Genomic DNA, 13,445 nt, shown 5'->3' on the forward strand with positions numbered 1-13,445 from the left:
CCTGGAGATCAGACTCTGGGCGCTGGTCTCTGGCTCAAGGGAAGGTCTGACCCTCGTGGTGTGTCAGCAGAGGAGTTGAGGAGTGAAGACCCCTGGTTGCAGGCCTCTAGTGTTAGCTGTATGCTAACGCGAGGTGAGCTGCCTCCAGCAACCCACCTCCTCCATCGAAGAACAGGAGTAGAAGTGTTTTGTGAGAGGAACTGTTCGGACACAGCTCCTCCCTGGTGTTCACCGGGGAAGACTTGGGGCAAGACACCCTTGAGGAGTCTCTTCCAAAGGCTTTTTGTGAAGGTTGGGGGATTTGAAGGTGTGAAATCCTGAGTCCCTCACCTAATCGGTGATTGGCTGAGTGCATGGGGAAGTGTCTTTTGAGCAGAAAGCGGAGGAGGGTCTGCAGTGGCAAAAGGTCCCCCCCACTGGGTGTGATGGTCAATCACATTCCTGAGTCCAAATTCATATGTCATGACTGGGTATCATGTGCATCAAATGAAAATTGTCTTTCCCTAGAAATGAACAAACTTTCTGTGGTCTCGTGAGATCCCAACACAATTCTTTTAAGTATTAGTTTGAGTATTAACCTTTCGCAACTGTCATAATCGAGGACCAATACAAGTTCTTTTTAAATGCCATGAAGCCTAATTCATATTCCATATGCAAATGATACATGACGGCTATATATATAAATATATATATATTTTTAAAATGTATCTATTTATTTATTTTTGCTATGAACCACATACGCACAGGTTTGTGTCGACGCTACGCACCTCGAATAGCCTTCCAGTCTACAATATGCATCGGGCAGTGTGTAGTTTCCATCTGTGCACTGCTCTCAGTGTACTGTGGACTTCCTTGATGTTTTCAAAGAAGGAGTTCAGTTGTTGTCCTGCTGGAGGGAAGCTGGTGTCTTCTCCTGTAGTTAGCACCTCCTGCTAACTGTGGTTGCTGGTTCTGCAGGCTGAGGAGAAGAAGATGAAGTTGATGTTTCAGGAGTCCTTCTTTGCAGCTCCTGGTTGTTCCTTTTGTCCAGACTGAGGAGCTGGTCGCTCAGGTCTGTGATGGTTTTCCTGCTGGTTGAGGAAAACACAAAGAAGTTCTGTGAGACGTCGTTTCCCTGGTCCGTCCTGGAGGAACTGCTTGGTTTTCCCTGGTTGATGGGAGATCAGACTCTGGCTGCTGGTGTCTGGATCAGGGGAAGGTCTGACCCTCGTGGTCCGGTCAGGAGAGAAGTGGAGGAGTGAAGGCCTCTGGTGTTAGCTGTTAGCAGGCTGGGCTACAGCTAAGCTCCTGGTGAAGGTTGGGGAATTCAAAGGTGTGGAACTCTGGGTCCTCACCCAATCGGTAACTGGCTGAGTGCATGGGGGAAGTGTTTTTTGAGCAGAAAGGGGGGAGGATTTTCAAGTATGGGTCTGCAGTGTCTGCAGGGCCCCCCGCTGGGTGTGATACTCAGGCAGATTCCTGATTCAGAATTCACGTCATGATTGTGTATCATGACAAATGAAGATTATCTTTCCTTGGAAATGAACCAACATTCTGTGGTCTTGTGAGATCCCAACAGAAATTTCATCACCATTTGACGAACTGCCGTGAGACTGGGTTGGACTGGACTAAACCCTAGACTAAGCCCTGGACTAAACCCTATACTAAACCCTGGACTAAGCCCTTGACTAAACCCTGGACTAAGCCCTGGACTAAGCCTTGGACTAAACCCTATACTAAACCCTGGACTAAGCCCTTGACTAAACCTTGGACTAAGCCCTGGACTAAGCCCTGGACTAAGCCCTGGACTAAACTCTGGACAAAATTCTGGACTAAGCCCAGCGTTGAGTCCAGGGTCGGTAAACAAAATCCTGGGACTAAACTCAGGCCAATGAAGGCTGCGGTGTGATCTGTCAGACAACTTTGTACTGAGAGAAATGTATGAAGAAATACCTTCCCAGTAATGCAAGTTGTTTGTTCCGGTTTGGTCCTTCAGGTTGCAGATGACAGAAGCTGCCCTCGCTCTCGCTGAGCAGAAAAATCATAACATGGTAGAAGTACTGTTTCGGGCAAAAGCTGAGAAAGATGAAGAAAGAGAGCAGCAGAGCAGAGAGAGGAAGAAAGACAAAGAGGTACGGCATCTTAAAAGAAATCTTTTAGAAGCTATAGCTTGGTATCTTGGTGATGGTATTTGTGTTTGATCCTGCATTTTAAGGCCATAAGTTAAATCTGTTGCATGACCAGAGAGTTTTCACATTTCTGACGTCCATACCCATGTGGAAAAGGAAGGTGAGAAATAATGCTTAAAAAAGATGGCCTTCTTCATTCTTTTCTTCATGACTGATGCATGCAGAGTTAAAGAAACACATCTTATCGGAGCTGATCTAGAAACTGAGGAGGGCTGAATACTCACATTCAACACCTGCAGTTACCAGCTCCTGTTGAACCCAATGTGTTTCATCCTGTAGGACAACGCTGTGAGAGAAGCAAAGCTCCTCAGAGAGATGCAGCAGCTGACAGAGACCAACAGCCAGCTGAGGAGCAAAGTTGGAGTCCATTCTAAGTTCACACGGTGAAGAGGTGAGCTGGACACTGACCACTGGGTTTGTTTCAGGTGGAGGAAATGGAGCTCAGGTGTAAGTCTCAGCAGCAGCACATCTTTCAGCTGAAGCAGGAACTGACCAACAGCATTGCCGAGCTGAAGCTGATATTAGCACAGACTGAAGGTAAAACACACACACACACACACACACACACACACACACACACACACACACACACACATTAAGAACTGGTTGCATCTCAGCTCACAGCCTCAGATGTGAGAAGCTTGATGTGACTCTGAGGCTTCATGTTGGAATCAAATGTGACAGTTTTTATGGTGGGTCTGACATAAACTGACTGGGGGGGGGGGGGGGGGGGTTGTCTTGTTGTCTTGTTGTCTGTCTTGTTGCAGATACATTTACAAAAAAAGTTTAAGGCCGCACAGGTCTTTATGTCTTCATGACAGTCAAGCAGCAGTTTGATATTGAAAGAGTCTGAGTGAAAAGAATGACACGAAAAACCATTCAACTCTTCAATGTGCTGAATCTGTGCTGTGCAAAGCTTTAGAAACAGATTGGACAACCTGAACAATGTGTGTGTGACAGACCGGCTGGAAGCAGAAAAGCGGAGGTCCAAACAGGCCCTGGAGGACATGGACAGTCTCCGTCAGAAAGAGGTGCCTTCTTCAACACAACTTTATACCATTTTAAATATGCAGCTTTCATGTTTTCTTGCTTTCATTATTATTCATTCCCAAAATCAGTTGTATAAATGAACTCTGTGTGGAACTGATCTATTAGTACCTTTTCTGTAAATGCCTTTGGCATATTTCTGTGTGATCCCTGAGGATTGAACATTCAGACAGGTTCAGCCTTTCTCAGAACCAAATGATTGAACATGACAGTTCGTGTGCAGGTGCAGCATGTCAGTCGACACCTGGAGGAGAGTGAGAGAGTGCTGCAGGAACGTATCTTCAGACTGGAGGGACAGCGCATACAGCTGGAAGAGGTCAGCACTCCACAAAAACACTCCATCATTATGGTTTCAAACCAGTCACACCAGTCACCCTCTCCCGACTCCATGTCTGTTCTCATCTCTGCCTTCGTTTCTAGGCAAACACTATGAAGCAGGTGTATTGTCCCTCAGTGTCTTCTCTGTACACCTCCTAGCTGTATGACACTGTTTCTGCCCGCCAAGTTGATTTGAGTCTTGATGTTGTGCACAACTCTAGTATTACTAATCAATGACTGGTAAAGGCTTCATGGATTGAATAGCAGTAATAATACTTCCCTACTACAGAACCAGACACAGATGGAGACTTTCAGCAGAACCACCTGAGTGTCCAGAGTTCAGAATGAGCTTCGTTACCACACAACCGAACTCGCGTTAATCCGTCACAAATAGTGATGCGCGTGTGTGTGTGCGTGTGTGTGTGTGTGTGTGTGTGTGTGTGTTGCAGGATCTGAGTAAAGCTAAAGCAGCCTGTGTGATGGAGCGTGCTCAGGCGGAGGAGGAGCTGGGACGAGTTCGAGCTCAAGTGCGTCAGGAGGAGGTTGGTGAAACACACCTCAACTTTTTCTGCAGTTTTACACATCATATCAGTACAGCACCTCTGAACTGGATTGACTCCATTTTCAGTTCTTCTTGCAGCAGAATTGAAGAGTAGAACCTCTTGAGTTGCTGTGTTTCAGTGCAGCGGTGGTTTAGTTTCATGGAGAATGCCTTATTTGCTGTGAGCAGCAGGAGGTGGTGTCGTCGATGGAGGAGAAGCTCCGCTCGTCGCGCTCCTCCCTGCAGGAGGTTCAGCTGCACTGCTCGCAGCAGAAACAGGCCATCTCCGACCTGCAGGCCAAACACAGCCACCAGAGTGTGGAGCTGGACGGACTGCGACGCAGGATCATGGAGCTGCAGCAGGTCAGGAACTGACAACTCATTCAAGAGTTTTTTACCAATATTTTCTTCTTAAAATTGTTTAATCAGTGATTGTTTTAAATTTCCAAGATTTCACCCACATTTGTCCACAAAACCAGTCAGGCTTTTATGTTTAACTATATCATTTCCAGCTTGCTGAGAAAGCAATTGAGATACCAAAATCAGCATGAAATCGCAAACTGCAGTTTCATCAAATAAAAATAAAGAGCATAATTACTATTGCAACAACACCTCATCAGTTGGTAAACCTGACCTGTCTCACCACAGTCTCATCCCAGCTCACCATCCCAGATAGTGGGTGAACAATCTAATGCTTGGTGAGTTCTGCTTGAGAATTATTATTTATCATGCTGTATTAACTGCTTTGGGGACATTTCTTTATGGAATTGAGCTGTCGGTAGCAGCCATACAGAGTAGCGCTCAGGGGGAGGGGGGGTGCCGAGGGACTCGCTCAGGAAACCGCAGCGCATGTTTTTGTTTTTTGTTTTTTTTTTAACTTTTTATTTTTCAATTTTAACAACACAAACAGAACAAAAAATGGACAAATTTTTTGTTCAGCGCATGTTTTTGGACATCGAAGGAGCAATAAAAATAGAATAATATTTATTAAAATGGTCAAAATAAAATGGGAAATAGAGGCTGCAATAAATGAGCGAAAGTGAAAAAAGTAAATCGTGAAACAATTAAGATGTTTTATTCAAATAAAATGTTTTGATTAAATTCTGATTATGAATCATCCTTGATCGAAATGTATTGTCTGCTGTTTGTAACAACCAAACCAGTTCAAAATGTGCCTAAGTTCACAGTTTGATATTTACTAATGTTCTTTTGCTGTTGTTTATATACTATTGTGAAATCCTCTTTCCTCTTCTTATTATGACAGGATTTTCTTTCTCTTCCTTTTATAACTTATCACAGATTGAAGGAGTCAAATATGTTCCCCTATAATAAAGTACAGGAGAAACTTTGAGCCAACATACCTGTTTCAACTGTAGAAATCTGGTTTACTGCTGTTGGGATTTATGGTTGGTAATTAGCATTAAAAATTACTGAAAGTAATAGATTACTGGAAGTAATTTAGGAAAAATTGGAATTACTAATGGAAGTAAAGGGTCATTTACTCATTAGCAACTCCTAGAGTAATTGAATAATTACTCAAAAGTTAATAAATTATCAAAAATAATTTATTAATGAAAAATAATTAATTTGAATAAATGGATTATTTATCAAATAATAATGGAATTGGGGCACCACCAGCTAAACTGGAAATACCTAATACCAAATATCAGTCTCGTTTGCCAAAAGGTTATTTCAGTTAGTCAATATGTCAATATTCCTGTGCAAAATATAACAATCTTAAATAACAAGGAAGGTGTGAGATTCGAGCACAGACTGTTACAAACCAGTGAATTGTCAACAATAAATACACAATAATAACCAGGAATCGATCAATTCAGCGAAAAGGTGTTTATTAACAAAAATGCATTAATTCGTAAATAATTCAGAAATAATTTATTAAACCAACACAATCAAGCAAGAAACATCATCTAACACAGAGATCTAATGTAAGCCTGAGTGGGGATGTAATGACCACGAGTGTCCACCAGGTGGGGGCGGACCTTGGAGGGTCAGTGTCAGTGGGTGTAATGATCTGGAACGGACACCAGAGGGAGGCAGGCGTCTGGTTCGGGGCGGTGACCGTAATGACCACTGGGGGCGCGGCGGCGCACGGAGGGAGAATACAATGACTCGATGCGTGCACCAAATGGCGGCCTCTCAAGAGATTGCAATCACCCACGAGGCCACCATCTTTCTGGACGGCGTGACGTCACTGTGCTCCTGCACGGCTCGTGAGCCTGCTTGGAGCGCGCCTGGGGTCTCGTAGCCAAGAAATCCCAGGGACAGTGAACTAGACACGGTCTCAGAAACAGAGTGGAGGAGCGCATGGGAACAGCTGTTGCTGAGCTGCGCAACGGGTTAGTTAGGAGACGAGAAAAGAGAGTGAAGAGGGGGAAAGAGAGAGATCTGGGGCTCGTGCAGTGTATTCAGCTTGCCCACAGAGTCCAGATCTGCGAGTTAGGCAGGGTTAGACTCTAGGAGCAGAGGGGTAAGCTGAGAGAGAGAGAGAGAGAGCTGCACGGTGTGGAGGTTCGCGTGGATGTGAATCCAACGCACAGACACAAACTGTTTGGGAACACAGGATCAGCGTCCCGAGTTCAAGCACAACAATGAAAACACAGCAATATTGAAATCACGTTATTCTAATTGCCTGCCCAGACTCTAAGCCTTACTTAGTTGGACGAGTCAGGTCAGCATGCGGCGGAGTGCGTGGTCGCAGCGCACACTCCAGGTGAAGAAAAGAAAAAGAAAAAAAAGTAATTCCACAGTTTGTTCTCTGCTCGTCCAGCGAGGTGAAGAAACTCCGGGCTGATCGGTGTGCGTTAACATGTGGTTGTCTTTGCGAAGAGGTGGGTCGTGTCCAGACGCAAGTTCGGCTTGGAAAGACGCCTGTTTACGTTTGCAGCTGGACTTTGTACCTCTTCGTTGTGTTCCAGGTTACCACTGTGCTCAGGGCGACGTGGACCAATCCTGACGGGGCTTGCCCTGGAGCTTCCGGCTGGTGAGGGAGGTTTTGGATCCCTCTGCCATTGACCTGCAGTGTTGCACCATGCTGGGGGGGTAGACCTGGGGGGAGGGTCACATGACCAATGGCGAATTTTTCCAGTCCTGAGCATGTGGTCTATTTGTTCTTAAAACGTGGTCCCCCCCTCCCCCCTTCCATGACCACTGGACTTTGGCTCCAACATCCCCCCTTTGGTCCGAAGAGTGGGATGCTGATCGCAGGCTTTGGAGCAAACCTGGGCCGAAAAGTCTATGAGTCTGTGAATGTCCCAATGTCCTGTGAAACATAGGGCCCTTTTCTGTCCAACAGTTCATACAGTCCATACGTGGGGTTATTGTCTGAGCAGGATAAGGCTAGTCTAGGCAGGGTAAGGCTCGTCTGGGCAGACCTACTATTCCTATTCAACTAAGCACCCATACATTTCATTTCTTACAGGTGCATCACCAGTGAAAATGAAAGAGGTAGGAAAGGGGCAGGAAAGTTGAAGAACAGGAAGGAAATGGGTGGTTAGGAAAAGGGTTAGTAGACAGTTCAAGGACCAGTTTACAAAAGTGGAGGTACCGGATGCAAGGAATCGAGTCTGATCTGTAAAATGTGGACGTGGTTGCACCAGTGAGCAAGTGTCCAAAAGCCACCAGCCGTCTGGGGGGTTTTGGTGCACCTGCTCCGGTTAGGAGTTAGTGTGAAGTGTGGTGTGTGGAGGTGCGCATGTGTGTTCCCTTCCAAAACCCAACGTTCACTACAGAGGCTTCAAACTGTACACATTATTTTGGTTAATAATGGCTAAGTTTTGAAGAAATCACAACTCTTGGCTCTGTGATTTCACAGAGGTTGAAATAGCACTGCCGAGACTGTCAGATGTATCTGTGAAGGTTGTATAACCGTGGTGTTGTTCTGCTTGACATATTGCTCAACCCGGGTTAGTGGAGCTAAGTAAGGTGGTTCTACCTGTACTGAAGCTGCTAATGGAGTAGCTAATCTCCCTACGAGCTCGTGTGAGATCTCTGACTACACACAGGGGTTATTTCTCCTAAACAATACTCGACTGAGTCCAAGGCATGCTAAGTGGTGTTAATAGAGCTGGATATGAGTTTACAGTGACTATATTTCCCTGAATGGTTCACCTCAAGCTTTGTAACTGCTCACGTTGTCTCAGGGGGCAGAGTTAGATTTCTGATGGTGGCAGGGTTAGTACATGCACCTGATGGGAGTTGAGCATGCTGGCACTAAACCCTACTGATAAAAATCTGTTCTGCTCCTGGAATGGAGGCTCTCCTTCCTCGCTAGGGGAGGAGTTGACCTTACTCCTAGGGGGTAAATGGATTGAGTGGCTCTGCAGTGCAGGCCGTGACAACACTGACTTCTTCTGGCTGGTCCAGAGGGTGCAGTGTAAGGTCATTTCTCTACCAGTCATTCTTTCGGAGGGCGTGGAACTTGTGGAGTGGTGAGCGGTAGACCGACTGGTCACCAGAACCCGTTGGAGGCTCACATTTCCATCTGTACCACCGCTGTTGCCATACCGAAGTATTTGGGTGGTGCTGTGGTTGACTTGGCCAACCTGGGAAGATGACTGGTGGTGATTTGGTGAATGGAGGTTGGCCTCCATTACCAAATGTCATACAGGGCAGGCATGGGTGTAACATGTGTGCCTCTGTTTGAGTCGACCGAAGATGGGAAGCTCCAGTGGCTGAACGCTTGGTTCAGAAGGAGGGCAGCAGCCGGGATGGCTGTGTCAAGATGGAGTCTCCCAAGTTATGACACGTTAGTCAGGGCTCTGAGGTTTTGACTGCAAGGGGTTCAGTCCCATCACCTATGAGCCCAATGAATTCAACTTTGGTGCGGCACCCCCGAACTGTGCTGAGAGCAAGTTTGGTCCCTGCAACCAGAAGTTGATAAAGGACGTGTCGTGTTTCGGCTAAATGTTCCTCACGGGTACAGTGATGCATGAGGTCATCCACATAGATGAGATTGCCGTGAGCAGCAATGTTACTCATCATGGTGTGGAGAAGGGTGGTAGACACCGATGGTGGATCTAAGTAGCCGAACTGGCACCGGTTCCAGGCGGACTGGCGGTTGCCAACGGAAACTAGCTGATACTGGTTAGCGGGGACCACCTTCATGGTCCAGTGCCGCTTTACCACGTATGCAGCTAGAAAGAGTATGTACTGGTGTACAGCAGATGGCGGTGCCTCTAGGTCAGTGGGGACGCGCACCGGGTGGAGGTCTGTGACCCCCCCTTTCGTGCGAGACCCATGCGAAGATCGTGCGATAATCACGGAAGACCTCAATGAATGCATCTCCTCGTTTCTGCTGTGGTAAAGCACTAGCTTTAGCAGAGTGTGGCTCGGTCTTTGACTCAAAACCTGAATAAGGTTCTTCTAGTACAGATGCGGTCTGTTTACCTGAAGTATCTGTATTCTCTGGTTGAGTCATCAGAGCGTGCACAACTAGGTCACCTTCGGTGCTCAGTTTTGTACCATTGAGAACCTGTTCAAGGTTAACGTGGCAAGCGCTGGTGATGGTTTTGGTTGTGGAAATGACGAGAGCGGTGTCATGCGTGTCGTCGCTGGTGGGGGAGGCACCATCAGTTCAAGATTGTGAAATGAACTGTCGGTTAACATCTCAAAAGGTGGAAATGCGGTCACTTTAATCTGACCGTATGTCAGATTGTGGACCCGCGGGTTGGCTGAACGATTATTCAGCTCCAGAAGAAATGTGTCACAGATCATCGGGTCGGGATTTGGACAGTGAGTCGAGGAGGCACATGAACCCGGGACCTTGGTTAAGGTCTGAAGTGACCCTGCTGAAAGTGAGCGGTGGCTCGGAACTTTGAGCAGGCCGGTGTTGGTGGTGGATATCTCTGACCAGTGCGACAAAGGTGCCTCCGGAACCGAGGTTCCATCCATGTATGCACCCCCCACGGTGTGGTGGGCGTGCAAAGAAATACTCATGTACAAAGAAGAACTCACGTCCTTCAGTGACAAGAGTAAAGAGTGGTGTGCTTGAACTGGGTCTCGGCTCGTCACCTGCGGCGGATGCTGACCGTCAGGGAGACTTGAAGTGGATCGGCTGGGGTCAAGCTTTGGAAGAGACCCCGGTATTGGTAGGGGACCTCTGGACTGGATGGCAGCGACTCTGCTGTTGAAAGCTTGGTGGCCTGGTTCAGGGCCAAGGGGACTCGGGCTGGTGACTTGAGACCAAATGCACCATTGGTGACAGTCAATCAGCACGGCCACTCAGTTTAAGAGGTCCTGGCCAATAAGAAGTTTCTCTGTGTTCAGGTCAGTGACATAGATGGGATGTGTCACCGACATGTCCTGGAAAGCTGTTGACCCAGACATGTTGAGTGATAGGTAACACGTCCTGAGTGAAGCTTCTGATGTTTATGCTACACTCTTCCACCTGGAGTGGATTTCCTAGGGCAGGCATGGTTCTAGCAATCTGTGTGAAGGTGTCTGAACACATGAGGGTGATTCCTGACCCAGTATCAAGCAGGGGGAGGGTGTCAACACCCCCTACTACCACTGAAGTGTATATGCGGTTGGCATCGCCGTTACGCACAAGATTACCCAAGAATGTCAAAGGAGGCATCTCTGTTGGTTCTGGGGGCATCTTTGACCTCCTGGATCTCCTCCTCCTCCTCCTCCTGACAAAGTGAATTTTGTGTGCGGAGGGAAGAGGCATCCGGCCTAGTCATGCGGTCCGGGGCCGGGAGTCCGTTTCCTCAGGGAAGCCGGGTCCCTTCTGACCAGGCAGGTTCAGGTCCTGCATCATCTCCTTGATGCAGGTTTTAATCCACTGTGGGATGTCTGCGTCCCAATGGTTTTGGGTCTGACCTCGGCCTCGGTTCTGAGACTTACCTCTCCGCTGGGAGTGGAGAGGTCTCGGTCCGCTTGATCGCTTACCTTGGTGTGGTTGTCCACCTCGTGGTCGAGGTTGTGGACATCTAACGGGTCCCCCATCTGCAACAAGTGAGCGCATTGTGGTGCGGCTATGCAACGATGGATGTGTGTCAGAGCACACCGGGACCCTGTGGTTGTCAAAGTAAAAAGCTGGGGGGGACTGTGTGTCGGTTCAGTGGGATGCAGTCAATTCCCACAACACTGGGCAGGTGCCTTGTGCCACGCCCCCATGGCTGTGTGTCAAGCTTGATGCTGTCTGTCCCACTGGCGGGACAGCTTCAAGTCTATATTCACCTGTGGTGGGCGGTCCACCTGACTGGACCACCTCAGGACTGTAGAGATCTGGAGGAGGCTGTCCACCTGACTGGACAGCTTCAAGAATGTGCATATCTGGGATAATTTGTCCATCTAACTGGACATTTTCCAGACTGTGGAGATGTGCTGCGTCTCTGCTGAGAGCTGCACCAGGTTTTACCCCAATGTGGTTTGGCTCATTGTGTTGAGAGCCATAACCTGACTCATCGTCTGATGAATCATCAGATGATGAGTCTGTTTTAACATCTTTCTCAGAAGTTCGGTTTGTAACCCAATAGGTTAAGGGCCTGATGGTCCCTGGCCTGGATCTCCTGTCGCAGGCGGGAGTTCTCCAGCTTCAGCTGGGCAGTGTTAATCCTCAGCTGCGAACTGTAAAGTTGCAGCTGGGAGAGCTGCTCTTGAGCTTCCAGAGCTTGCAGCTCGGCCTTGCGCTGGTAGAGCAGTGCAATGTGGCCTAACACATCCGGAATGGTGAGCTCTACCTGACCAACCGGGTTCCTCACATAGCTTAACAGCTGCCTGATCTCTGCTTCACAGGTCTCCAAGCTGTAGCTGTTGAGGTTTCTTCTCTCCTGTGTGGAGAGGCATAGGAGCCCAGCGACCACAGTCTGCAGGGCTGGGTCATGTGGCTCCCGAGGAGTCTCTGCTCCGAGCACGCAGTGTCTCTGACTACTCATGGTAGGAGTCACGCGAAAGCTGTGTTTTGAAAAGTGCCAAAATGTTGTTAATGCACAGGGGATGGTTACATTTGTGGCCTACAACTCTATAGGTTGCTGCTGATGCACATATGAGAGGTAAACCTGTGACTTACACTCCTATAGTGTATGCTAATTGCTCTAACTGTAACTTCTCAAGTTAACAGGGTGGTTTTAGCATCTTGGGTGAGCAATAGCTGTGTTAGTGTACATTTATCTCTACACCAGAAACAAAAGAATGCATGAAAATGCAAGAAAATGGCTCTAATCACTTCACAAACACAACTGACTTTGCTTAGCAGTGCTGTAACGTGTTCTTCGAAAACTAAGTTCTGCAAGAAACAAAGTTATCAGTTGGACAACTAAAAGGACAATTCTGGATAGATTATGCAGATATTGTGACAATACTGGTTTTAAAACAGCCTCATACGGGCGGCTTTACATTGTGCAGCCCTCGGGCCACCATTAAGTTAAGACCTCCCACGAGGCACCATTATGTTGGGATTTATTGTTGACAATTCACTGGTTTGTAACAGTCTGCGCTTGAATCTCACACCTTCCTTGTTATTTAAGATTGTTATATTTTGCACAGGAATATTAACTAACTTAAATAACCTTTTTACAAACGAGACTGATATTTGGTATTAGCTATTTCCAGCTTAGCTGGTGGTGCCCCAATTCCATTATTATTTGATAAATAATCAATTTATTCAAATTAATAATTTTTCATTGATAAATTATTTATAAGAGTTGCTAATGAGCAAATGACCGTTTACCTCCATTAGTAATTCCAATTTTTCCTAAACTACTTCCAGTAATCTATTACTTTCAGTATCTATTACTTACAGTAATTTTAATGCTAATTACCAACCATAAATCCCAACACTGCCACAGTTCATATCAGGGCAGCCAAACTTACTTTGTACAATAGTACAACTCAAACTAATGGAGGATGGACTGGAACAATCCAGAAAAAGAGAAAACCATTCACTTTGTGTTATTGTAAATAAATAGATCATTTCTGGCCGTATGGCGGCACTGTAGTCGGTGTGTTCGCTTTGCATTGAGAAAGTCTGGGTTCAACTACCCGAACGGGGTGTTCTGTGTGGAGTTTGCATGTTCTCTCTATTTGTGCATGGGTTTCCTCCCACAGTCTAAAAAACATACACCGGGGGTCAATGAGCAAGACCCTCGACCCCCACCTGCTCCCCTGAGCGCCACGCTGTGGCTGCCCGCCAACGGGTCAGTTCATTTAAGAGTGATCAAATGTAATTCATAAATACAAGAACATTAACTTAATTTAATCAAGTTACATTCTTTAACAACAATTTGTTTTTAAACTGCCCTGACAGATCTTGAACTCTGACAGTTCAGTCTAATGTTGACTCTTTAGAGAGGAGGTTCAGTCTTTTGATAGGAGGTCCAGTCTTTGAACAGGAGGTACAGTCTATAGAC

At 46.9% G+C, this 13,445-nt stretch overlaps 1 protein-coding gene across 1 annotated transcript in view; it reads left to right on the plus strand.

Annotated features, from left to right (window-relative positions):
* lrrc45 (leucine rich repeat containing 45) overlaps positions 1 to 13,445 on the plus strand; it is a 50,962-nt gene that overhangs the window by 25,830 nt on the left and 11,687 nt on the right. Inside the window, exons 10-16 of the mRNA XM_080516897.1 lie at positions 1,976 to 2,111; positions 2,448 to 2,525; positions 2,594 to 2,705; positions 3,129 to 3,199; positions 3,439 to 3,531; positions 3,983 to 4,075; positions 4,264 to 4,437. Coding sequence (XP_080373023.1) covers positions 1,976 to 2,111; positions 2,448 to 2,525; positions 2,594 to 2,705; positions 3,129 to 3,199; positions 3,439 to 3,531; positions 3,983 to 4,075; positions 4,264 to 4,437 — 757 coding nt within the window. The remainder of the gene's footprint in view (positions 1 to 1,975; positions 2,112 to 2,447; positions 2,526 to 2,593; positions 2,706 to 3,128; positions 3,200 to 3,438; positions 3,532 to 3,982; positions 4,076 to 4,263; positions 4,438 to 13,445) is intronic.

Source organism: Blennius ocellaris (assembly GCF_963422515.1).
Source record: "Blennius ocellaris genome assembly, chromosome: 21".
NCBI lineage: Eukaryota > Metazoa > Chordata > Actinopteri > Blenniiformes > Blenniidae > Blennius > Blennius ocellaris.